The sequence below is a fragment of the Pelophylax lessonae genome, assembly GCF_965119305.1.
Source record: "Pelophylax lessonae genome assembly, chromosome: 5".
Lineage (NCBI taxonomy): Eukaryota > Metazoa > Chordata > Amphibia > Anura > Ranidae > Pelophylax > Pelophylax lessonae.
The window spans coordinates 69,236,061-69,260,760 of NC_138772.1; the positions used below are offsets into that span (position 1 = coordinate 69,236,061).

At 42.2% G+C, this 24,700-nt stretch overlaps 1 protein-coding gene across 1 annotated transcript in view; it reads left to right on the forward strand.

Annotated features, from left to right (window-relative positions):
• Positions 1-24,700, forward strand: part of MALRD1 (MAM and LDL receptor class A domain containing 1) — a 558,112-nt gene that overhangs the window by 29,796 nt on the left and 503,616 nt on the right. Inside the window, exon 4 of the mRNA XM_082259425.1 lies at positions 9,042-9,182. Coding sequence (XP_082115551.1) covers positions 9,042-9,182 — 141 coding nt within the window. The remainder of the gene's footprint in view (positions 1-9,041; positions 9,183-24,700) is intronic.

A 24,700-nucleotide genomic window follows, 5' to 3' on the forward strand; every position in this document is an offset into this window, starting at 1 on the left:
CATTGCCGGTAATTGGCTCCAATTTGATACACACTCCAAGGGCTTAACTACAGGGGTTGCAATTGCAACCAGGCCCCATGCTCCAGGGGGCTTGTGCGACTCCCCTGTACACCTGGATAGGAGGGGCGGCAGGGGCAGCATGTAGAGAAATCACTGTCCTCCTTTTTCCTCCTGTAGCTGCAGGAGAAAAATGGAGGAGATTGGTTCCTCTGTATGCTGCCCCCGCCACTCCTCCTATTCAGTTCACTTGTGTTCTGCTGTCTCTTGGCCCCTGTGTGCTCCCCTGTTCCCCCCCCCCCCACTGTGCTCCCCCCACTGTGCTCCCTTCCCTCTTCTGCCAGCTGCTGCAGGGGATGTGTCACAATAGAGAACCAGGAAGGGGTTAGTGAATATGTAATTTACCAGCTCCTTCCTTTTCTGAATGGACAGAGTCATAGTCAGTGACATTGTAAAAAAAATAAAATAAAATGATAAAAAATAATACAACTAAAATACCAAAAAATAAAAATGACTGACACCAGTGGGTGAACTTCCAGGATCGCAAAGGTCACACTTGTGACCGGGCTCTGGCATTCCACCACCGTGGGGAGGCCCCAAGATGGCAGGAAGGGGGCCCACTGCAGAACTTGTGAAAGGGTCCCACTGCAGGACCGTAATAAAGGGCCCTGCAATCAGAGTAAAGGGCCCCAGGATCAGTGCGAAGAGCCCCAGGCTTGAAGGGAAGGGCCCCGGCCAGGATAGGAGAAAGGTCATCAAGGAACACAACTGTTTGCAATTGCATAATGTGTATCAGCTGTTCTCCAAAGTGAGACAGCATTTACATTTGGTGAGTTGTCACTTCTACAAATCAGTATTTCAGAAGGAGCTTACTGTTTTGTTTAATAGGACTTTTTCACTAAAAAACTTTATTCTTTGGGAGCGCTGCAATCCTTTGTATTTTATGTTCTGGTGAGGATTGTATATTCCTTTGATTGCTAGCAGCCATTTTATTTTTATTGTTTGGTGTAGCGCTGATTATTCCATTTTTTTCTTTTGTTCAGGGGTGACTAGCGCTCTTTAGGCCACAGAGCACTTAAGGGGACATTGCTATAACTTTAGAGCTAAGGTACTTAATACTACATGCCTTTGTGTGCCCAGGTTTACATAAAGCACTCAGGCTCTCTTACTGTATGTGCCGAAGCTCCAAACTCTCTTGAGGACAGATTCCCATTACATGATGAACTGGTGTTCACCCTTTAGTCTTAAGGCTCACTCTGGGAGGTCACTCAAATCCTCCCCTAGGAGTCCAGTCACTTCAGACTCCTATAACCACAGGGCAGATCCAGGACTGGGAAAAATCACCAACCTTTCTTGGTGTGACCACTGTTTTGTGGTTGTTTCATAGTTTCATACCTCATCTTATTCTGCCAGCAGGATACCTGTTCTGCCAACACACAGTCCCCAAGCTCCGCTCTCACAGACTCTCAGTGCTCTCAGGTTCTTTACTGATAGTATAGCTGGAGTAAGTGGACACATTCACTTGTAAATAAACCTTGTATTGGAAATCTTGTAATACATAATGCACATAGGTGTGTGCAGCCTATTGCATTAGGGTGTGCACCCCAAAGTTTAAATACACATGCATGTGTTTGCCTACATGTATATGGCCCCGGTACATTACTCTCCCTGCTGGCAAAGTGAAATAGAAGTGTGTGGCACTTCTCTTATGGCAGAGCAGGTCCGAGGGAGATCTTTCCCATCTCCTCACTGGCAAACAGAGCGATAATGCTAATGTGCCCTAGGTGATTAGGGTGTGCCCAGGCACACCCGGCACACCCTGTGCGCACGCCTATGATAATGCCTCAACATAACAGGACTCATGATCATCAGGCCCATAGTAGAAATGTACAAATTTCAGGCATGCACAGGGAAGAGCGCTGAAGTAGTTAAACACACTTGCACAAACCAATCGGATCACCGGGATGCTTCGTGTGATGACCAAGATGGATTTCCACAAAATGGGGAGGCCACCACAAACACCTACCTTTCACATATGTCTACGAAGGAAACCTGCCACCCTTTTAGCAACTGAGGCTGAATGAAGAAAGGATGTAGGATAACTGAGACTATAAAAAGTAAATAAAACAGGCAAAGCAATGATTATGTCATTTGTGGTTTCACATAAAATATGTATGAAAAAAAAATCAACCAAAAAGCATATATCCTTTTAAATAAAATGATAATTAAATATTTATGTGTTGTTCATGAATCTATTCAGTTGAAACAAATAGAAATCATATTTTAATGAAACAGCTGTAACCCCCATATGAGAACAAGGCAGTATAATAATTTATTAATTTCAGTTGACCACCTTGAAACCACAAAAGCCTTGATGATGCACTGGTGAGGATTTTTGTAAAGATGTATACATCGTGGGCAAAACAGTCAAATCCCTGTAACTCGCCTAACTTCTGCTTTAAAGGAAACCTGTCAGGAGAACCATTGCCATTTCTGACCTCTGCCAATACATACACTTTCTATTAAAATCTTGATGAAAATTAAGTTATCTTGCCCTGCATTACAAATGATAAAATGTTTTTTCTGTTCAGATAGAAAATTGAACAATTGCTAAGAATTGCTAAGGAATATCGTCTTTAACGCTGAAAATTATATCACTGATGTTTTTTATTTTGTCTTTTTTTCTGCCAAAGCCAGGATTATGAGAAAGCAAACTGTTTTATGCAGACTAAATTATATGGCAGTTAACCAAAAGATTTTCATGCCAAGTTCGATAATTTCCTCATAAATGCTGCCTAATCCTTAAAGTACCTTTGTATCTAAGCCATGGCTTTTATTCTTTGTGTGATTCTAGCAAAAAAAAAAAAAACAGGAGCATAATGCTTATCTGTAGGGTCCAAGGAGTTTGGTGGTATTGGTTTAAATAGAATGTACAGTCTTATCCAGGGCTTTTTTAGACATACAGTGTATAAAAGTGATTGGTTTTATGAAAATAGTCATTAATAAATGTTAATGTTTGATGGTCCTAGTGTGTATGTCAAATTTGTAAATATAAAGACAAACATATTGAAGCAGTGATGGTGATGTTCATCAAACATTCACTACAGATGAAACCTGGTACTATCTCATAGTCAGCAGTCCATTGGGTCCTTATGGGAGATAGCACTGGTAATAGAAAAGTATCTGAGGGCCTTTTTGTTTGCTTAAGTTAGGAAACAGCATGTGCATAGGAAGAAAGAAACTTCCTTCCCGGGTTTTGGTTCAAACCTTCAGGTTTAAAGCTGAACTGCTAAATGCACAGAAAAATGCAAATATGAAAACTATTTTGCATGCCAATGGATTTGTATTTCTGTCAGTTCAGTCCTAAAATTTACACAGAGCTGCAAGACTGTACAGCAAAGCTGCTGACCCAACTTTTTGTTTTGCTGCAGACAGCTTGGTAAGCTATCTGTTCCAGCCTAGAATTTGGCTATTAAGTAGAAACATCAGATTGATAAGGTCATCTCTCCTCTGGTCAGCTACCAACCCCAGCTTGTGATTGGACAGTGAAGGAGAAACATCAGACAAATAAGGTCATCTATCTCTGGTCAGCTACCTGCTCTAGCCTTTGATTGGACAGTGAAGGAGAAAAATCTGACTAATAAAGTCATCTATCTCTGGTCAGCTACCTGCTCTAGCCTGTGATTGGACAGTCAAGGAGAAACATCAGACTAATAAGGTCATCTCTCCTCTGGTCAGCTACCTGCTCTAGCTTGTGATTGGACAGTGAAGGAGAAACATCTGACTGATAAGGTCATCTCTCTTCTGGTCAACTACTTGCTTTAGTTCGTGATTGGACCTTGAACGAGAAACATCAGACTGATAAGGTCATCTCTCCTCTGGTCAGCTATCTGCTCATGCCTGGGATTGGACCTTGAAGGAAAAACACCAGACTGATAAGATCATCTCTCATCTGGTCCGCCACCTGCTCTAGCTTGTGATTGGACCTTCCAGAAAAAACATTAGACTGATAAGGTCATCTCTCTACTCATGCCTGTGATTGGACCTTAAAGGAGAAAAAACAGACTAATAAGGTCACTTCTCCTCTGGTCAGCTACCTGCCCTAGCTTGTGATTGGACTGTGAAAGAGAAACATCAGACTGATAAGGTCATCTCACTTCTGGTCAGCTACCTGCTCTAGCTTGTGATTGGACTGTGAAAGAGAAACATCAGACTGATAAGGTCATCTCTCTTCTGGTCAGCTACCTGCTCTAGCTTGTGATTGGACCTTGAAGGAGAAACATCAGACTGATAAGGTCATCTCACTTCTGGTCAACTACCTGCTCTAGCTTGTGATTGGACCTTGAAGGAGAAACATCAGACTGATAAGGTCATCTCTCCTCTGGTCAGCACATATGCTCTCAGCATATCTAATTGGGCCCTTACAGTGCCTCTCCCAGTCTGAGGTTAGGAATACAAGAGGCTGAAACCAAACCAGATACTTGTTTGCATTAAAAATAAATAAACATAAAAACAAGTTAAATTATTTTTAACAACTAGATAACTGCATTAATTGGTGTTTTTATGTTTGCCTGCAATTCAGTGATAAGGTTCAGCGGTCCTTTAAAAGGCATATTAATATGGTAAATAAGCAACTGAAACATCAACCTTCTAAGTAATTATTCATTTGATTTGCTATTCCCTGCATCACCTCTGTGCTGCTGAAATCCATTATTTCCTGCCCATTCAACATGCCCTATTTTTTTAAATCATAAGTATCTTTATGCATCCTTTTTTTATATGGCGGAATGTTAATGATAGATGTATTTTCTCCTATGTAACTGTAATTTAGAAAAATTACTTTGAGACTGATGGACTGTCGACACTATATTGAGTTCTTGCAGTGATGAAGGATTTACAGCAGGTTAGAAATGTCATATGTTAAAAGTTGAACTCCAGCCAAAACTTCCTTTAAGGGATTGTTCACAGCAGCCCGTGCTTTGAGCTCCATATAACGCATCCCTGCTGTGTGTGTCACATTGTTACAACGCATTACATTGTTAACTTTTTTCTTTGATTTATATACAATTCATCCAACTCTAATCACACTGAGTGGAAGGGCTAGAACCTAAAGCTGAATTCCAGCTTAAAGAAGAAGTATGGCCAAAGCTTGTTTGGCCGTACTTCTCCTGTGGATCAAACCAGTGCACTTCATTTTACACTCCTGTGACCCACTGTCAGCTGGACCGGCACCCGACTCACCCTCTCAGCGAGCCAATGAGAGCCTGAGCTGGCCGCTCCCACCCCCTCCACATTTGGGAAGCCATTAACAATACATTGGCACATACAGTCAGACTGCAAGGGCAGCATGTTCACTTGCAAAATACGGAAAAAACATGCACAAAACGTGCCTTTCCTGCATCGCGTTTTGGCGTGAACCGGTCCTAATATAAAACTTCCAAAATATATTGATACTTCTGCATAAAAAAACAGGTATTTATAAAATTACAGCCAGCCTCCTAACAACATACTGTATGGGGGAAAATAAAATGGTTGTAAACCTCAGTAATAAATATGAACAAAGCATATCCCTCTATAGTGCATACTTGTCTCAGTCCAAGTGTCATTTCTGTCTTCTGCTGCATTCCTCTGCTATCAGCATGAATCACTTCCAAGTTTTTTGACAGCAAGAGAAAAAATATGACAGGGAAGGGATCTCCAGCACACAGCCTGTGATGGACAGCCTCAGCCCTGTTCCTGTGTGCTTCTTGAAGGGGGTGTGTGTTTTCCCTCCAATTAGCTCTCAGTTCTTCTCATTGAGCTCTGCAGCGTGAAATCTCAGCTCTCTGCCCCCTGTTTTCTGAAAACTCAATCAAGCTGTTTAAATTATAATATACAGTGCCTTGAAAAAGTATTCACCCCCTTGACTTTTTACCTATTTTGTTACATCACAGCCTTAAGTTCAATATTTTGTTAAGCTGAATATTATTTGATGGATCAGAACACAATAGTCTAAGTTGGTGAAGTGAAATGAGAAAAATATATACATAAAACTATTATTTAGAAATAGAAAACAGAAAATTAGCATGTGCATATGTATTCACCCCCTTTGTTATGAAGCCCATAAAAAGCTCCGGTGCAACCAATTACCTTCAGAAGTCACATAATTAGTGAAATGATGTCCACCTGTGTGCAATCTAAGTGTCACATGATCTGTCATCACATATACACACCTTTTTTGAAAGGTTCAGAGGCTGCAACACCTAAGCAAGAGGCACCACTAACCAAACACTGCCAAGGGACAATGTTGTTGAGAAGTACAAGTCAGGGTTAGGTTATAAAAAAATATCCAAATCTTTGATGATCCCCAGAAGCACCATCAAATCTATCATAACTAAATTGCAAGAACATGGCACAACAGCAAACCTGCCAAGAGACGGCCGCCCACCAAAACTCACAGATCGGGCAAGAAGGGCATTAATCAGAGAGGCAGCACAGAGACCTGAGGTAATCCTGGAGGAGCTGCAGAGTTCCACAGCAGAGACTGGAGTATCTGTACATAGGACGACATAAAGCCGAACGCTCCATAGAGTTGGGCTTTATGGCAGAGTGGCCAGAAGAAAGCCATTACTTTCAGCAAAAAACAAAATGGCGCATTTTGAGTTCGCGGAAAGGAATGTGGTAGACTCCCAAAATGTATGGAGGAAGGTGCTCTGGTCTGATGAGACTAAAATTGAACTTTTCGGCCATCAAAGAAAACGCTATGTCTGGTGCAAACCCAACACATGACATCACCCAAAGAACACCATGGTGGTGGCAGCATTATGCTGTGGGGATGTTTTTCAGCAGCCGGAAACTGGTCAGAATTGAGGGAAAGATGGATGGTGCTAAATACAGGGATATTCTTGAGCAAAACCTGTACCACTCTGTGTGCGATTTGAGGCTAGGACATAGGTTCACCTTCCAGCAGGACAATGACCCCAAACACACTGCTAAAGCAACACTTGACTGTAAATGTGTTGGAATGGCCTAGTCAAAGCCCAGACATCAATCCAATAGAAAATCTGTGGTCAGACTTAAAGATTGCTGTTCACAAGCACAAACCATCCAACTTGAAGGAGCTGGAGCAGTTTTGCAAGGAGGAATGGGCAAAAATCCCAGTGGTAAGATGTGGCAAGCTCATAGAGACTTATCCAAAGCGACTTGGAGCTATGATTGCCGCAAAAGGTGGCTCTATAAAGTATTGACTTTAGTTATGCACATTGACTTTTTATGTTATTTTTCCTATTTGTTGTTTACTTCACAAAAAAAAAAAAAAAAAAAACATCTTCAAAGTTGTGGGCATGTTCTGTAAATTAAATGATGCAAATCCTCAAACAATACATGTTAATTTCAGGTTGTGAGGCAACAAAACACAAAAAATGCCAAGGGGGTGAATACTTTTGCAAGGCACTGTAAGAGAAGACTGCAGATAGACAGATACAACTTATGTAGGAAGACTTGTTTCATTTCAGTGTATCACGTGAGGCCTGTCACTTTACTAGGTATACATAAGGGTTGACAACCTTTTTCAATTTGGTATATGTACCAGAATTAATGCACAGAAACAAGGATGGAATGATGTGCACCAAATGAATAAACAAATAAGCCCAGTTGCTAGAAAGTGCATGCTTTGTGTCAAACTTTAGACTATTAGTGCGGGAATTTTTTTATAGTGTTGCATCGTTTGCACCAAATTAACAAAAGTTATGTATGTCATTTCTATAGTAAAACAGCTGCTAAGAATAAAAAAGATGTAAAATGGTAAAAAAGAAAAAAGAAGTTAGGAGTTTCATTGGATAATGAGCATGCAATTATTTTTAATCGTGTACTATTTTGGATTAAAAGTTCGTTATTTTTATTTTGACCAAATATACATTCAAAAAGAGATAGTAGGAAGAGCCGGGAACTCCAAAAACCCTCTTTAAAGACTTTATTGTAGATACAGGAGTGACAATAAATCCTGCTTTATTGTCACTTCAGTATCTACAGTAAAGTCTTTAAAGTGTTAATAAACCCAGGACCCTGCATTCACTATATCTGGTCTCCCACAGTACACAGAATATGGAAATGCAATTATTTTAGTAAATATAAACTGCTACCATAAATAGCTTTTCTCATCAGCAGTATATAGCAGTCTTGTGACTCCTATCAGTGTCTACACTTTGCTGTCCTATTTGGATAACTAACCCCTGACCCTCTGTCACTTCCGATGCGGGCACGTCATCCCTCCACAGCTTCTGGGCATGCCCAGAAGCTGTTTAGCAGGGAATGACGCGCCTCAGCAAGTGGATGGCCCAAAATCGATTTTGTCGATTTTGAGGCCAGAACTCCGCTTTAAAGTAAATGTAGGAGTGAACAAAAATGAAAGAGTAAACTCAAGACTAAAATATATACATAAATCATTTTCATCATCTGACTGATGAATGGAGTTGTTAGGTAATCATTCACATTTTTCCCCACATCTGCTCTCATTCTCTCACAAATGCCACTATTTTTCGGGCACATTTATATATTAATATTTCATGTAATGACTATTGTAAACTTGTGAAGAATATGAAAAATATGCAAAACATTCTATACTATACCTATATATACTTAAAACTATATATTTTTGCTCAAAAATAACACATACATTTGGATGCCATCTTTCACAACAAATTGCTATTTTCCTGCCACTTTTTCTACCACAACAACACATTTGGGCAAAAGATAGTTATTTCAATATTATTACTACTTTGCTCTAAAAAAACCCTTTTCACGCCACATTTCTCCTTCTAAATTTCTTTTCTACATTTATATTTCCCAATGCACCAAACTGACATTCTACTTTCTCTAGGTTTATTAATTTGGCACCTTTTGCATAGTAATATATTAATTTCCAAAAGTGGAGTATGATTCCATGTGCGCCAGTCTTTGTTAATTCTCTCAATTGCTTTTCATCAAAAATGATTTTTGTACTTATAAGACGCTGGATTAAAAAAAAAATAAAAAAAATTTAAATGCTTTTATATTTATCTGCTTAGGTAATTTTAAAAGATGTGACTTTGAATCTGGCTTCTGTGAATGGAAAGCACTGAACACAATTGGCTTGGTGTGGAAAATAAGTGATGAAACTGAGTTACAAAATGGAGTTTTGCCGAAGAAAGACCACACATCACAGAATGGTGAGTGCATCTTTTATTTATTATGTTTCTTGTGAAAATGTGTATTAGAGAGTGAATTTGCATTGGTCCACCTAACACAAAACTCCAGCCAAAAATAACAAAATAAAAATTAATAGCCCCTTTAGAAGATGAAAGAACAAAACAAGCTTCTGCTAGTTTTCTTACCTGCAATCCAGAGATTTCCCCCACACAACCTTTTTCCGCCTATAGATGTCCTCAGTCTGGTGGCCAGCATCATTCAATACACTTCCTCTGAGCCCAGTTTGTTCTGGACCCTTCCTGCGACCAGACAGTGAAAGAAAAGGTAGCACTGTGATGAACTGTCACCATATAAACTGAATGGCTCCTTATATAGTAGAGATCGACCGATTATCGGCAAGACCGATATATCGAGGGCCGATATGCGCTTTCCCTGATATATCAGAATCAACCAAGGTGGCCGATATTACCGATATTTCGGGAAAGTGCTTGTACCGGAGTGATGCATGCAGCTAGAGGCATCACCCCGGTACCGACGTCCATAGCCGACGGTCAGCTGTCTTGAAATGACAACCGATGCGGCTGAGAAGCCACTCGGCTGTCATTTTAAAGGAGCGGGAGGGGACGTCCCCCCCCTCCTGCTGCCTTCCGTGGCTCTTCCGGGTCTCCCGTCCCACCGGGAGATCCGAGTAACCAGCCTGCACGGCCGCCGAAGACTCGATCAAAGCCGCATTCGGCTCTGATCGGGTCTCCATGCAAAAACCCTGCTCTTCCGGGTACTCGCCGGCAGATTTAAAAAAATACAGCATTCAAAACAGCCAAACTTGGCGTTTTGAATGCTTTTAAGTGCAGAGGAGGGGTTTGGGGTCTTTTAGACCCCCAGATCCCTCCACAAGAGTACCTGTCAAATAAAAAAAATAAATTAAAAATGTTTTTAAATGTACGAAAATATCGGCCCATATCTGCCGATACCGATACGCGATGACCAAAATATCGGTATAGGTATCGGCAATGAAAAACCGATATCGGTCTATCCCTATTGTATAGCCTCTTTCTGTCATGCTTTGGCCCTGTTGTACAGGGACTGCAAGAGGCTGACACCATGGCTGGCCATACATGTTCAATTTTCTTGTACAATTTTCTGCTAGATTTACCAAAAACCGTATAATATGAGGTCAAAACTAAACAACACTTTCAATTGTATCCAATTAGGCAGGCCTTTGTACTACATAGTTGATGGTAAATCTAAAGAACATTGTACAGAACATTGTAAGAAAATTGTATAATGTATGGCCAGCCTAAAGTCAAATTCAGGAAATGAGAAGCAGATGACTGATAAGGTCATCTCTCTGGCATTTAGCTCTCTCTTCTCTACACGGACTGCAAGAGGCTGATCCCAGCTCAAATTCAGGTACTTTTTACAGCTTGTATTTGAAAAATACATATAATAATGTATCAATGATTATGCATTCATTTTTGTGTTTTATATCTGCTTAGAGTTCAGTTTTATAATTCACATGTGTTTGCAAATCCAATTTTGTTTCTTTTTAATTAAAAGTCAGTGAAAAATGAAAAGCCTATCTCCAGCTAACACTTTTTAAAGTGGTAGTAAATTGGCACAAAAAAAAAAAAAAAAAATCAGCCCTTCTGCGGCTTTAAGTTATAATGTATTATTATGCACCGCATACTAGCACATTATGAGACCTACCTGCACACAGAGCCTTCCGCACTGTCACAATGACATAATTCCCACGCATGCATGAACATAGCTCCCAACTGTCCCTGATTTCGAGGGACTGTCCCTGATTTGGAACAAAGTCCCTCTGTCCCTCTTTCCTCCTCGTTTGTCCCTCATTTTGGTCTGATCTATATAGTTGTATATAAAATGCACTTTAAAAAAAAGTGTATCCCAGTATTAAACCTTGCATCCACTTTCTAAATGGCTGCATCCTATTCATTTCATAAGCCAGTATAAAGGAATAGAAGTGGAAAAAAAAAAAGCACTTGCAGGTGTAACGGAACCTCAACCCACACTGTACTTGTGGACTTCCATCAGTATACAGCTTCCTCCCAGTCGTGAACATAGATACCAGATTTTCCCAGCCGCCCCATACAAAGCTAGCCGACAACTTAGCTTGTACTGAAATCTCTCTTTATTGAACAGTCACACAGAATTTATATACAGCATGGACCACCCCTCCTGATCAGATTACTACACACAGGTCAGGGGTTGCCTGATTACATTATCATATACAGATGAAATTGTATACAGAAATAGAATTAACCTGAATGAATTATCTAGCCATCTGGACAGAAACAATGTGAGGTCATTAACATTTAACAATGGAACAGACAGACTTAACACAATCCACATCACATCTCAATAGATAGACGATAGGGAGAGCCTGCCAGTGACAGTCTGTCATCTCCTACATTGAAGTACATGGAATACACATCTAAAGCATTGCTTTGATTATTTAGGAGTCACAGACTTCATGGAAACAGGCTATAGGTCTCACAGTGTAAAGTGGGATCAAATCTTCATATTTATTGAGAGATATTGTTGATAAATATTACTCTCCCATTTGAAGTTATTCAAACCATATTCTCAGTGTCCATTAAGTATCTGTCTTTCACTCCCAGTGACGATGAGTCCCGTCAAAGTGGCTTAACTATCTTATTTCTTTTTATATAATTCTCCTTTAAGAGGGCATGGCAGGGGGTGCGTCCTATGCCTACCTGCGTTTGCTAATAGGCGTCCCTCATTCCCATTTTAAAAAGTTGGGAGGTATGTATGTGGAAGCCCCGACCCCAGCACAGAGCTCTGAAGCTACAGCACGGGTATGCCGTCCCTTTGAAGCAGGGGTGCTCAACTCCATTTTATCGAGGGCCACATCAGCTTTATGGTTTCCCTCAAAGGGCCAGTTGTATCTGTAAGACTGGATGTTCAGAGCACCCCACCATCCCTTTACATCAGATATCAAGAGTCCCCTCCACCATCAAAAGTTGAGCCCCCCTCCCCACTCTCTCATATTACAGTTCATCCCCCTTGCATTGTGCTACTGCTGAGAAGAAGCTGGTGGCAGAGCTGGGAAGCAGAAAGTGCAGGGTCTGGAGGAGGACCAGAGGAGGGCTGGAGTCATCTGCTGGAGTCTGCTGAATCTTGAGACCAGATAAGATGGAGACAAGAGGTGCTGTGGCTGCAAAGAGAGCCCCAGGATCTATAGGATCTCTCATGCGACTGCTGAGGCAGTGGGGGGGGGGGGGGGGACAGAGAATAGCCTCTCCAAGGCTTTACAGAGACGCACAGGATCTGGTGGAGGAGTTCTGTCCTCCTCTCTGCTGCTGATTGCAGAGACTGGGTAGGGGCAGAGATGAGGGGGAGTGCTGCAGTTGCAGGAGAGGTGCAAGGGACACATGAAATGGCCAGCATTCGGCTCCCGGGCCTTGTGTTTGACACGTACTTTAGAGCGTATGCACCAGTGACAACATATTCACTGTACCTACAGGTAAGCCTTATTATAGGAATTATTATAGGCTTACCTTTAGGTACAAGTTAGAGAGTGGACTTTACTTTCATTTCAAACAATTACAGCAACAGTTATTTTTTTTTCTTTTGAAAAAAAAAAAAAAAAATGTAAACTCTATAAAAAATAACCCTTTGATTGTAAAAATCCCCAGCAGTGTCCCAACCCCTGTAAACTGACACTTTTGTTGGGTAGCTTGGACTGCATGTAAATGTGGAGAAAAAAAAAAATAGTAAATAAACTACTATTACCTTGTACTTTGTCTCCAGAATGCAGTTTTTTTTTTGCTAGAGTGGGCTTTTAACTAGCCAGCTAGCAAATGGAAAGAAAAAATGTTCAATGAATTAGTGATCTCTTTGGAAGACCTCTTAGAATATTTCACTCTGCAGTTGCCGTAGAGAGGTCCTCATTTATTTATGATGCCGAGGATCACAGGAACCGTTGGGTGAGCCAGAAATGTCTCAGAAAGGTAAAAACAAATGACTATAAATAATAAAGCATAGAATTCCAAATACCTCAAGAATGCACAGGGCTAATTTAATATTATGTACAGCCCGAGAAACTTGTAAAACATTTCACATTTGGGAACAATATCCAGAGAATCAAACTCCAAAGAAAGTGTCTTTTCCACCAACTTTTATCTGATTTATGCTGCCTATACAAAGAACTACAAGTCTGCGTAATTCATAGCTGGATTGTAAACCCATATCGTGTTCCATTTAGATACTATATTGCGTGCTAAAGGTTAATCATTTCGTGTTAGTTTTTCTTTTATTTTTTTTTACTGATGTTTTAAGCATTAGAAAAAACAAGCTGCAAAGCCACTACCAACGCCAGGAAAAAGAAGCTGTAAAAACATGCTTTTAGTAGCTTTTTCCATTGGCGTCATTGTGCGTTTAGCCGCGCTAGCTTTTAGCAGTGTTTCTCTGCCTCTATTTAAAATGAATTGTTACCTACGAGAGTCATCTTTGATTTGACTTTCAGCCCATTGATTTAAATAATGATCCGACTTGTAGTGCGACTTGTGCTCTGAGGATCTTGAAGGGGAACTCCACACCAAAATGGAAAAAAACTAGCGTGGGGTCCCCCCCAAGTTCCATCCCAGGCCCTTTGAGTCTGGTATGGATCTTGAAAGGGAACCCCACTCCTTCGGTCTGGAATGGATCTTGAGGGGAAATCCCACACCAAAAAAACAAAAAACAAAAAAATGGCGTGCCCCCCCCCAAAATCTGTACCAGACCATTATCCAAGCATGCAGCCTGGCAGGTCAGGAAAGGGGAGGGGATGATCGAGTTCCCCCCCTCCTGTACCATACCAGGCCACATGCCCTCAACATGGGGTGGCAGGGGGGCTCTGCTCTGTTGCAGAGTGCGATCACTGGGTGCAGCGGAGTCCATTCAGATCAGACATTGTGAAATAAACAGGAACTGGCTTCTTTATTGGAACATAACACAGGAATCAAACATGTCACCTCATTGTAATAAGAACAACAGACAGGGAGAGATAACCAACAAGTACAGTGCAGTGTACAGGAAATACACATCATAGAAAATGCATAGCATATCACTTAGCATTAGCGACATCTACTGTCCTATTTGTGAACTGCAGTTTATCGGATAAGCTGAAAGCTGTTGTATCTCCAACACCCCTTCTCAACAGCTAAGGCTTAATCTATTAAACCCATCTTCTTTGTAAGCCTTGAGTGTCTTTCAGCGGTCAGAGGCTTTCTAAGGATATCTGCTGTCATATCCTCGGTTGGGCAATAAAGTAACTCAAGAAGACCTTGCTCTTGAAGATCCCTAAGAAAGTGGAACTTCACGTCAATGTGCTTGGTTCTTGAATTAACTCCTTCCATGCGCGCAAGTGCGAGGCATCCTTGATTGTCCTCATAGATTTCTGTTGGTCCCAACTGTGGTTGACCCAAATCTGTTAACCTCCCTGGCGGTATGATTCTGTCAGGAATTACATACCAAAAGCGGTACAATTCTTTTCATGGAAATTTGGCGTTATGTATTATAGGCCTACAATTCTTAGTAATTACTGACTTAAACCTGACCAAAACAAGAGTCTAGTAGACATCCCAGATGTGATAAATTTGAAACACAAACACGTGAATTATAATCGAATCAATAATATTATTTTATTATTTAATATATAATATATATAATAAAATTATATTATTGATTAGATTATAATTCATGCATTATATATTATATATAGATATATGTGTGTGTGCATATATATATATATATATATATATATATATATATATATATATATATATATATATATATATATATATATATACATATATATATATATATATATATATGCATACATATATATATGTATATATGCATATATATATATACCGGTGTGTATATATATATATATATATATATATATATATATATATATATATATGCGCATATATATATATATATATATGCGCATATATATATATATATATATATATATATATATATATATATATATATATATATATATACATATATATATATGCATATATATATATGTATATATATATATATATGCATATATAATATATATATATATATATATATATATATATAATATAAAATGTGTTTTGTGTTTTGTGCAACGTTTTTTTTTTTTTTTGAATTTCCCTCCCTAGTTCCGCTCCCATGCAGCATTGCTGCTGCAGGGAACGGAACTAGGAAGTGATCAGAGCGACGGAGACCGACGGAGGAGCGGCGGGACTCTCGGCTGGCGGTCACAGCAATGAGAGATCATCGCTGGATCGCCAGGAGAAGGTAAGAGAACACCGCTGCGCTCTCTGCAATCCACCCCGAGCGTGACTCGGGGTTACCGCTCCTAATATGAAAAACAAACCCCGAGTCACGCTCGGGATTACCGCTAAGGCGGTTAATAGCTGTCTCAGCCATATAACTTCTTGACTTGCCTGCGCTGCAGCAACGTATTCTGCTTCAGTAGATGACAGTGAAACAGAGAGTTGCTTTTTACTAGTCCAACTGATGGCACCTCCTGACAGAAAAAATAAGTAGCCACTGGTAGATTTCCTGTCGCTGGTGTCTCCTGCCCAGTCAGCATCCACATATCCTGTTAAGGTGCTTTCATCGCTTGCTGGTAACTTTAGCTTGTAGTGCAAAGTCCCTTTTAGATAGCAAAATTATTCGCTTTACAGCATTCCAGTCCTTTTGACTTAGCATTGAAACCTTTCTGCATAGGATTCCAACAGTTGCTGCAATGTCCGGCCTTGTAGCAGTGGTAAGATACAGCAATTTCCCTATTGCCTTCCTGTATTGAGTATTAGTAGGTAATGGGTTATCTTGGCAATTCATCTCCTTTAGGTAGTTGGTTTCCATAGGAGACTTTACTGGTTTGGCGTCTTCCATTCCAAATGTTTCAATTATTTATTGTATTTTGTGTCTTTGGTTCAGAAGAAAGCTGTCATCTTCCTCTCTCTCGATCTGGAGGTAATTCGAGGTAATTCTTTATGTTGCCAAGATCTTTGGTGTTGAAGTTCTGATTTAGTTTTTCTAGAATTTCTGCTTCATCCCCTTCTTGCTCAAAGCAAATCAGGAAATCATTCACATAAATAAGCATATAGACCCATCTGTCTCCCAATTTCTTTGTGTATAAGCAGGGGTCTGCTTTACTCCTCAGAAAGTTTTGATGTGTAAGCACTTCATTTATTTTTATATTCCACGCTCTGGCTGCTTGCTTTAGACCATATATACTCCTGTGAAGTTTGCATACTAGGTTACTAGGTAGTTCTGTAAGTGTCCATGTTTTAGTGTCATGCATGGATTTTATCTCTTCATCAGCAGCCTTTATCCATTTACTTGCTTCTTGTTCTGAAAGCTGAGATATGTCTTCCCAGGTTGCAGGTTCGTTGATACTGGCAGTACTTGCTTTGTATGAGAGACGTACAGGTGGTTTACCTATGTTTTCTCTTGTTGAACGTCTCGGTTTTGTGTCTGAGCCTTCTTGTGTCTGCTCTTCAGTACTGGTAGAGTCTGCACTCACTTTAACTGTTTGTTCAGAAGTTATGGAGATAGGCTGGTCAATGTCAGTTTTCTCTTCTATTCTTTCTTCTACTGTAGTCATTACATTGTCTCTAAAATCTTCAACAAAAGTTATGCTGTTGCTAATGGTAACCTTGTCTGTTTTGGGATTAAGGATTCTGTAACCTTTGACATTGTCACTGTATCCAACAAAGATACCTTCAAATGCTCTGTTTTGGAGTTCGGTGCGTTTTTCTTCAGGTATGTAGATTAACCACTTAAGCCCCGGAAGATTTTACCCCCTTCCTGACCAGGGGGTATTTTGCGATTCGGCACTGCGTGACTTTAACGGACAATTGCGCGGTCGTGCGACGCTGTACCTAAACAAATTTGACGTCCTTTTTTTCCCACAAACAGAGCTTTCTTTTGGTGGTATTTGATCACCTGTGCGATTTTTTGATCACGCGCTATAAACAAAAAAAGAGCGTCAATTTTGCAAAAATAACAATATTTTTCAAATTTTTTTATATGAAATTCCCCCCCAAAAAAAAGTAAAAATCAAAATTTTTTAAAATTTTCAGCCAATTTGTTTTATGCTACATATGTTTGGTAAAAAAAAAATCGCAAAAAGCGTATTTTGATTGGTTTGCGCAAAAGTTATCGCGTTTACTAACAAAGGGAAAGATTTTTGTCATTTTTGTTGTTTTTTTTTTAACGCGTAATGGCGGCGATCTGCGATTTTTTTTGCGGTACTGCGACATTGCGGCGGACAGATCGGACCCTTGACTGACATTTGGGACACTGTTGGGGTTACCAGTGACATTTCTACAGTAATCAGCGCTATACATATGCACTGTTACTGTAAAAATACACTGGTTGTGAAGGGGTTAACTTTATTTGGGAGGGAGGGGCTGTGTGTATCCCTAGGGGCGTGCTTTCTACTGTGATTGGCTGTGGCTTGAGCTGTAAGGACACTGATCAACGGATCTACATACTAGATCCGTTTGATCAGTGTCTTTACAGCGAGGAGAATGACAGGTGGCTTGTTTACACAAGCACCCTGACATTCTCCCTCTCCCCCGCCGATCGCCGAGTGACCGGCGGACATCGGGTCCGCTGGTCACACGCGCGGGGGGGTCCGTGACCACGCAGGAGCGCGCCTCCGGGGGCGCGCGCTCGCTCCCTAGACCCTCACAAGCTAGTGACGTAGCCCTACGTCACTTTGCCTGTGAGGGGCTGACTGCCGACGTAGATCGGCGTTAGGCAGTCGGCAAGTGGTTAATGCTTTGCATCCAAAAACTCTTAGGTGTTTTACATTTGGCTTCTCATTGTGCCAAAGTTCATATGGAGTTTTCTCTATTGTTCTGGAAAGAAGTCTGTTCTGCAAATATGTAGCTGTCATAGCTGCTTCGCCCCAGTATTTTTGTGGTAGTCCAGAGTCTGTCAGCATACATCTGATCATTTCAGTCAGAGTTCTGTTCTTTCTTTCAGCTACTCCATTTTGTTCTGGTGTATATGGGACTGTCTTTTGATGTTCTATTCCATTCTGTTTTAAGTACTCTTGTATCTTATATCCTGTGAATTCACCTCCATTGTCACTCCGAAGTATGAGAGGCTTCCTCTGAAACTTGTTACTGGTCTTTATTTTATAGTCTTGTAATTTGTCAAAAACTTCACTCTTGTGTTGCATTAGGTAGGTGACTGTGTATCTTGAATAGTCGTCTATGAAAGTCACTATGTACCTTTTGCCTCCAGGTGTAGGTGGGTTTAGGGGACCACACACGTCACTGTGAACTAAGTCAAGTGGTCTTGAAGCTCTCTTCTGACTGACTTTGGGAAGTGTTGCTCTTGTAGCTATGGATTTAATGCAACATTCACACTTAACAGTAACTGAACAAGGGGATATTGTTAGATCCCTTGTCAGATTCCTCCTCTGTAGTTCCTGTATGCATTCTGGGTGTCTGTGACCTAGACGTCTGTGCCATATATGTATACAGTCATTGTGCTTGTGTGTACATAGTCTCACCTTTTCCTTCACTGTGTTGAGGTGATATAGATGATCATCCAGCTTGGCACTTACTATTGTCTGGTTGCCATTTAGGATTGAACACTTGTCACCTTGGAATTTTACAGTGAGTCCTCTGGCTGTCAGACGCTTCACAGATAAGAGTCCTCCTTCTAGATTAGGAACATAAAGCACATCTTTCACTGGTACGGCTAGATTGTGTCCCGCATCATCAGGGCATACAAGGGTTCCATGCCCATATCCTTCTGCATGCATTTTGCTTCCATCTGCAAGATAAATAGTTTCTTTGTTGTTCAGATCAAGTTCTGTGAAAAAACTTCTATCACTTGTCATGTGACTGGTTGCCCCTGAATCAATGCACCAGCCTTGACATTTATGGTTGCCTGTCACTTTAAATGTGGCCTTCCAGTTTCCTTCCCATGGATCATTGATTGTGGCTTTGACCTTTTGTTTACCATAAGATGGGCGCTCTCTTCTTTGCTCTGCTTTCCATATAGTACAGTCTTTCTTTATGTGTCCCTGTTTGTGACATCTGAAACACACTCTGGTCTCTTTCCTGTGTAACCTTGCATCTGTAGCTTTAAGAGCGGTTCTGGTGTCGGTTTTTGTGGAGTCATGCACTAATTCCTTTCTTCTCTGATACTCATCTATGAGCCTGGTTTTTACAAATGCTAGCGTCAGATCTGTCTCAGGACGTGTCTCCAGTGCATTGATCAGTGCAGTATATGTATAGGGCAAACTGCATAACTACATGGCTGCTGCGTGGCTGTCTGTTATATTCTCCCCGATTGATCTGAATTGTACAATCACTTCCAGCATTGCGTTTATGTGCTCCTGCATGTCCTGTTCGCTGCTAAGTCTCATTTTGTAAAGTTTCCGCAGTAGAAACAGCTTGCTGTTTAAACTGGATCTTTCATGCAGTCTTTTTAGCACATCCCACATGCCTTTCGCTGTGTCCTCATGACGTATATGTATGAGCTGATCATCCTCCACTAGTAAGCTTATGGTGGCCCGTGCCTGTCTGTTTTTCTTGTCCCAGTCCTGATTATTGTCCTGTTGCCTCTCTGTGGTGGTAACCTCCCACAAGTCGTCTCTAGATAATAGCATTTCCACTTTAAACTTCCATAGCTGATAATTGTCATTGTTCAGCTTGGCCACTGAGAGTTTAAGTTCTGAGTTTCCGGCCATTTTTCCCTCCTTTATATATAAACAGTCTTACTTGTCTATAGGAGATGTCACTGGAAAGCTTCCTTATGTCAATCTTTATCCGGATCCTGGGCCCATAACCTGTTGCAGAGTGCGATCACTGGGTGTAGCGGAGTCCATTCAGATCAGACATTGTGAAGTAAACAGGAACTGGCTTCTTTATTGGAACATAACACAGGAATCAAACATGTCACCTCATTGTAATAAGAACAACAGACAGGAAGAGATAACCAACAAGTACAGTGCAGTGTACAGGAAATACACATCATAGAAAATGCATAGCATATCACTTAGCATTAGCGACATCTACTGTCCTATTTGTGAACTGCAGTTTATCGGATAAGCTGAAAGCTGTTGTATCTCCAACATGCTCCTCCCACCCCAAAGCACCTTCTTCCCATGATAATGGGCACAAGGGCCTCTTCCCGACAACCCTAGGTGGTGGTTGTCGGTTGTCGGGGTCTGTGGGCAGGGGGCTTATTGGAATCTAGAAGACCCCTTTAACAACTTGGCCCCCAGATCCCGCCCCCCCATGTGAATGAGCATGGGGTACATTGTTCCCCTACCCATTCATCTAAAAAAAGGCAGTGTAGTGTAAATAATGACAAGAGACAGTTTTGACAAGTCTTTTATTGAAAATCTTCCCTCCGATCTTCTGCCTCAGGTCTTCTCACTCAGGTATTCTCCCTCCAATGTTTATTCTCCGGTCTTATGTGCCTCCGGTCTTCTCCGCTGCCAACCCGGTCCTTCTCTGACGCTGTCTTCCATGATTATGCAAGCTCTGCTCTTTGCGGCTTCTTATTTAGCCATGAGGCACAGCTACCCGGTGACATCACCCGGAGACCCCACCCCTTGTGTCCTCACCTGTTGTCATGTGACGACACACAGGGCAGGGTCTCCGGGTGATGTCACTGGGTGGCCATGCCCCATGGCTATATAAGAAGCTGCAAAGAGTTGAGCTGGAATAATCACAGGAGACAGAGTCGGAGGAGGAGAAGACCGGAGTCACAGAAGACCGGAAGCACAGAAGAACGGAAGGAAGAACACAGGAGGGAGAAGATCGGAGGGATAAGACCTGAAGGAGAATATTGGAGGGATAAGACCTGAGGCAGAAGATCGGAGAGAGAGAAGACCTGAGGCAGAAAAATCAGAAGATTTTTAATAAAGGACTTCTCAAAACCATCTCTTGTCATTATTTACACTACACTGTCTCTTTTTTTGGGGTGAATGGGTAGGGGTACAAAATACCCCATACTCATTCACATATGGGGGCCAGGATCTGTAGGGCCCCTTGTTAAAGGGGGCTTCCAGATTCCTATAAGCCCCCTGCCCGCAGACCCCCACAACCACCACCCAAGGTTGTCGGGAAGAGGCCCTTGTCCCCATCAACATGGGGACAAGGTGTTTTTGGGTGGGGGGGTGCAGAGCCCCCCTGCCCCAATGCATCCACCTTCCCCATTTTGAGGGCGTGTGGCCTGGTATGGTCCAGAAGGGTGAGGGCTGCTTGCTTGTCCCCTCACCTTTCCTGACTGGTCGGGCTGAATGCTCGGATATGAATTTTTCAGGGGACCCCATGCAGTTTTTTTTTTGGCGTCAGGTTTCCCCTAAAAATCCATACCAAACTGATGGGTCTGGTATGGATTTTGGGGGAGCCCCACATCATTATTTTTCTATTTTGGTGTGGGGGGTTCCCTTTTAAGATCCATACCAGTCTCAAAGAGTAAGAGTAACATTTTTTTTCCCTTCAAGATCCTCAGAGCACAAGTAGCATCACAAGTCGGATCATCGTGATCCGACTTGGATGCAACTTAAATTCAAATCAATGGGCTCCTATAGGGAACCATTGATTTTGACATGTCAAACAAAAAAAAAACTGCCTGTCATGCTTAACACTGTATGCTGCGTTGCCAGTGGTTTAGACATTAATGGCTGTGTGTTGAGTTATTTTGAGGGGACAGCAAATTTACACTGTTATACAATCTGTACACTCACTACTTTAAATTGTAGCAAAGTGTCATTTCTTCAGTGTTGTAACATGAAAATATATAATAAAATATTTACAAAAAAGTGAGAGGGTGTACTCACTTTTTCTTTTTTTTTCTCCACACCCACCCAAATTTTTTTTTGTCTACATCTGGTCAAGTCAGAGCTGCTTGTTCACAGGAAATGTAAGAATAATTAGATATCCTACAAGCCTTTCACTTTCAAACACTATTATTCCAATGTTTTGTGTAGTGCACTATGTACGCCACTTTAATAACACATCAGATCTCAATGGGAAAAAATATCATGCTGGATATCTATACTGATATGGACTGGGTAATGTGTTAGGAATGAAAGGATGCCACATCATTTAATGGAAATAAAAATAATCAACCTACAGAGAGCTGAATTCAAATATATATAAATGATGCAACAGGCTAGTCCATTTTGCTGAAATTGTCATTGCAGCAACTCAAAATGGTACTCAGTAGTTTGTATGGCCCCCACGTGCTTGTATGTATGCCTGGCAATCAGGGCTGGCCCAAGACATTGTGCTGCCTGGGTCCGAGAATGAAATGCTGCCCCCCCCCCCAAAAAAAAAAATCCACGCCCTCCAAGAGGCCCCCACATTCTATAGGACTATGAAAGCAGTCAGAGGGGTGTGAGTGTGTACGGAGTGACAGCAGAAGCAAAACAGAGCAGTAGACACTTTGCAGATGAGCGCACCAGGCTTTCTAATGTCTATAGTGCCACAGTGCCCTGTAGGGCTGTGGGCATGGTACAGGAGAATGCAGTGCTGTGGGCATGGTACAGGAGAATGCAGTGCTGCGGGCATAGTACAGAAGAATGCAGGGCTGTAGGCATGGTACAGGAGAATGCAGGGCTGCGGACATGGTACAGAAGAATGCGGGGCTGTAGGCATGGTACAGGAGAATGCAGGTCTGCGGGCATGGTACAGGAGAATGCGGGGCTGCGGGCATAGTACAGGAGAATAACATCCAATGACAGCACACCATGTCCAATCACACAGGTGACACAGGAGGGCACACCATGTCCAATCACACAGGTGACATGGGCTGTAGACCTATAGAAGCCATCCAATGACAGCACACCATTTTCAATCACACAAGTGACACAGGAGGGCACACCATGTCCAATCACACAGGTGATATAGGCTGTACACATAGAAGCCATCCAATGACAGCACACTATGTCCAATCACACAGGCTGTAGATCTATAGAAGCCATCCATTGATAGCACACCATGTCCAATCACACAATCTGTAGAACTATAGAAGCCATCCAATGACAGCACACCATGTCCAATCACACAGGCTGTAGATCTATAGAAGCCATCCAATGACAGCACACCATGTCCAATCACACAGCCTGTAGATCTATAGAAGCCATCCAATGACAGCACACCATGTCCAATCACACAGGTGACACAAGCCTTAGACCTATAGAAGCCGTCCAATGACAGCACAGAGAATGCAGACCCAGCTGTATGAATGCACAGTGCAGACAATATAAGGGAACAGGAGAATATTGTGCAGACATACAGACAGAGTGCCGACAATAGGTTTCTATAAGGGCTGCACCTCTCCTCATCCAATCAGATGAATGAACCTTTATGGCATGCATGGCCAGGAGCCGTGCACCACACACCGGCGCCCCTCCCCCCACAAATGCGCTCTATATAAAAGGGGAAGCCGACGGGCTCCGGGCACAGGCCTAGGAGGACACTTGTTCCCTCACCTCCCCCTTCCCATACCTACCATACAGAGCCATAGGCCCCCCGAGCCCACCGTTGTGAGGTGCTGATTCCGCTCCGGCACCTCCCACACCGTCTTGTTCAGCTCTTGGCGGTAGAACCCGCTGTGGCTGCTCATCTCAGTGGAGCCGGCACACACAGCCCTGGCTGCAGTGGAGGAAGGAGGCGGGAGGAGATGGAGAAGGCTGGAGGAAGGGAGGAGGAGAGGGATCGGTCAGGTGGAGGGAACACTACTCATAACACAAAACTCATACTCAGCACTGGATTTTTTTTTTTTAACAATAGCCGAAGAAGAGAAGAGGCGTCTGGGGGCCGCCCCTCTCTAAGTGCCGCCTGGGTCCCATGGTCCCACCGGGACCCATGGTAGGGCCGCCCCTGCTGGCAATGTCGGGGCATGCTCCTAACGAGATGACAGATAGTGTCCTGGGGTATTTCCTCCCAGATCTGGACCAGGGCATCCCTGAGCTCCTGAACAGACTGAGGTGCAACCTGGTGGCGTCAGATGAACAAAAACATAACGTCCCAGAGATGTTCTATTGGATTTTGGTCAGGCTAGGGTGGGGGCCATTCAATGGTATCAATTCCTTCATCTTCCAGGAGCTGGCTACATACTCTCGCCACATGAGGCCGAGCATTGTCACGCACCAGGAGGAACTCAGCACCCACTGCACCAGCGTAGGGTCTGACTATGGGTCAAAGGATTTCATCCGATACCTAATGGCAGTCAGGTTGCCATTGTCTAACCTGTAGAGGTCTATGCGTCCCTCCATGGATATGCCTCCCCAGATCATTACTGACCCACCCCCAAACCGGTCATGCTGAACAATGTTACAGGTAGCACAACGTTCTCCACAGCTTCTCCTGACCCATTCACTTCTGTCACATGTGCTCAGGGTGAACCTGCTCTCATCTGTGAAAAGCACAGAGCATCAGTGGCAGACCTGCCAATTCTGGTGTTCAATGGCAGATGCCAAATCGAGCTCCACGGTGCCGAGCAGTGAGCACAGGGCCCA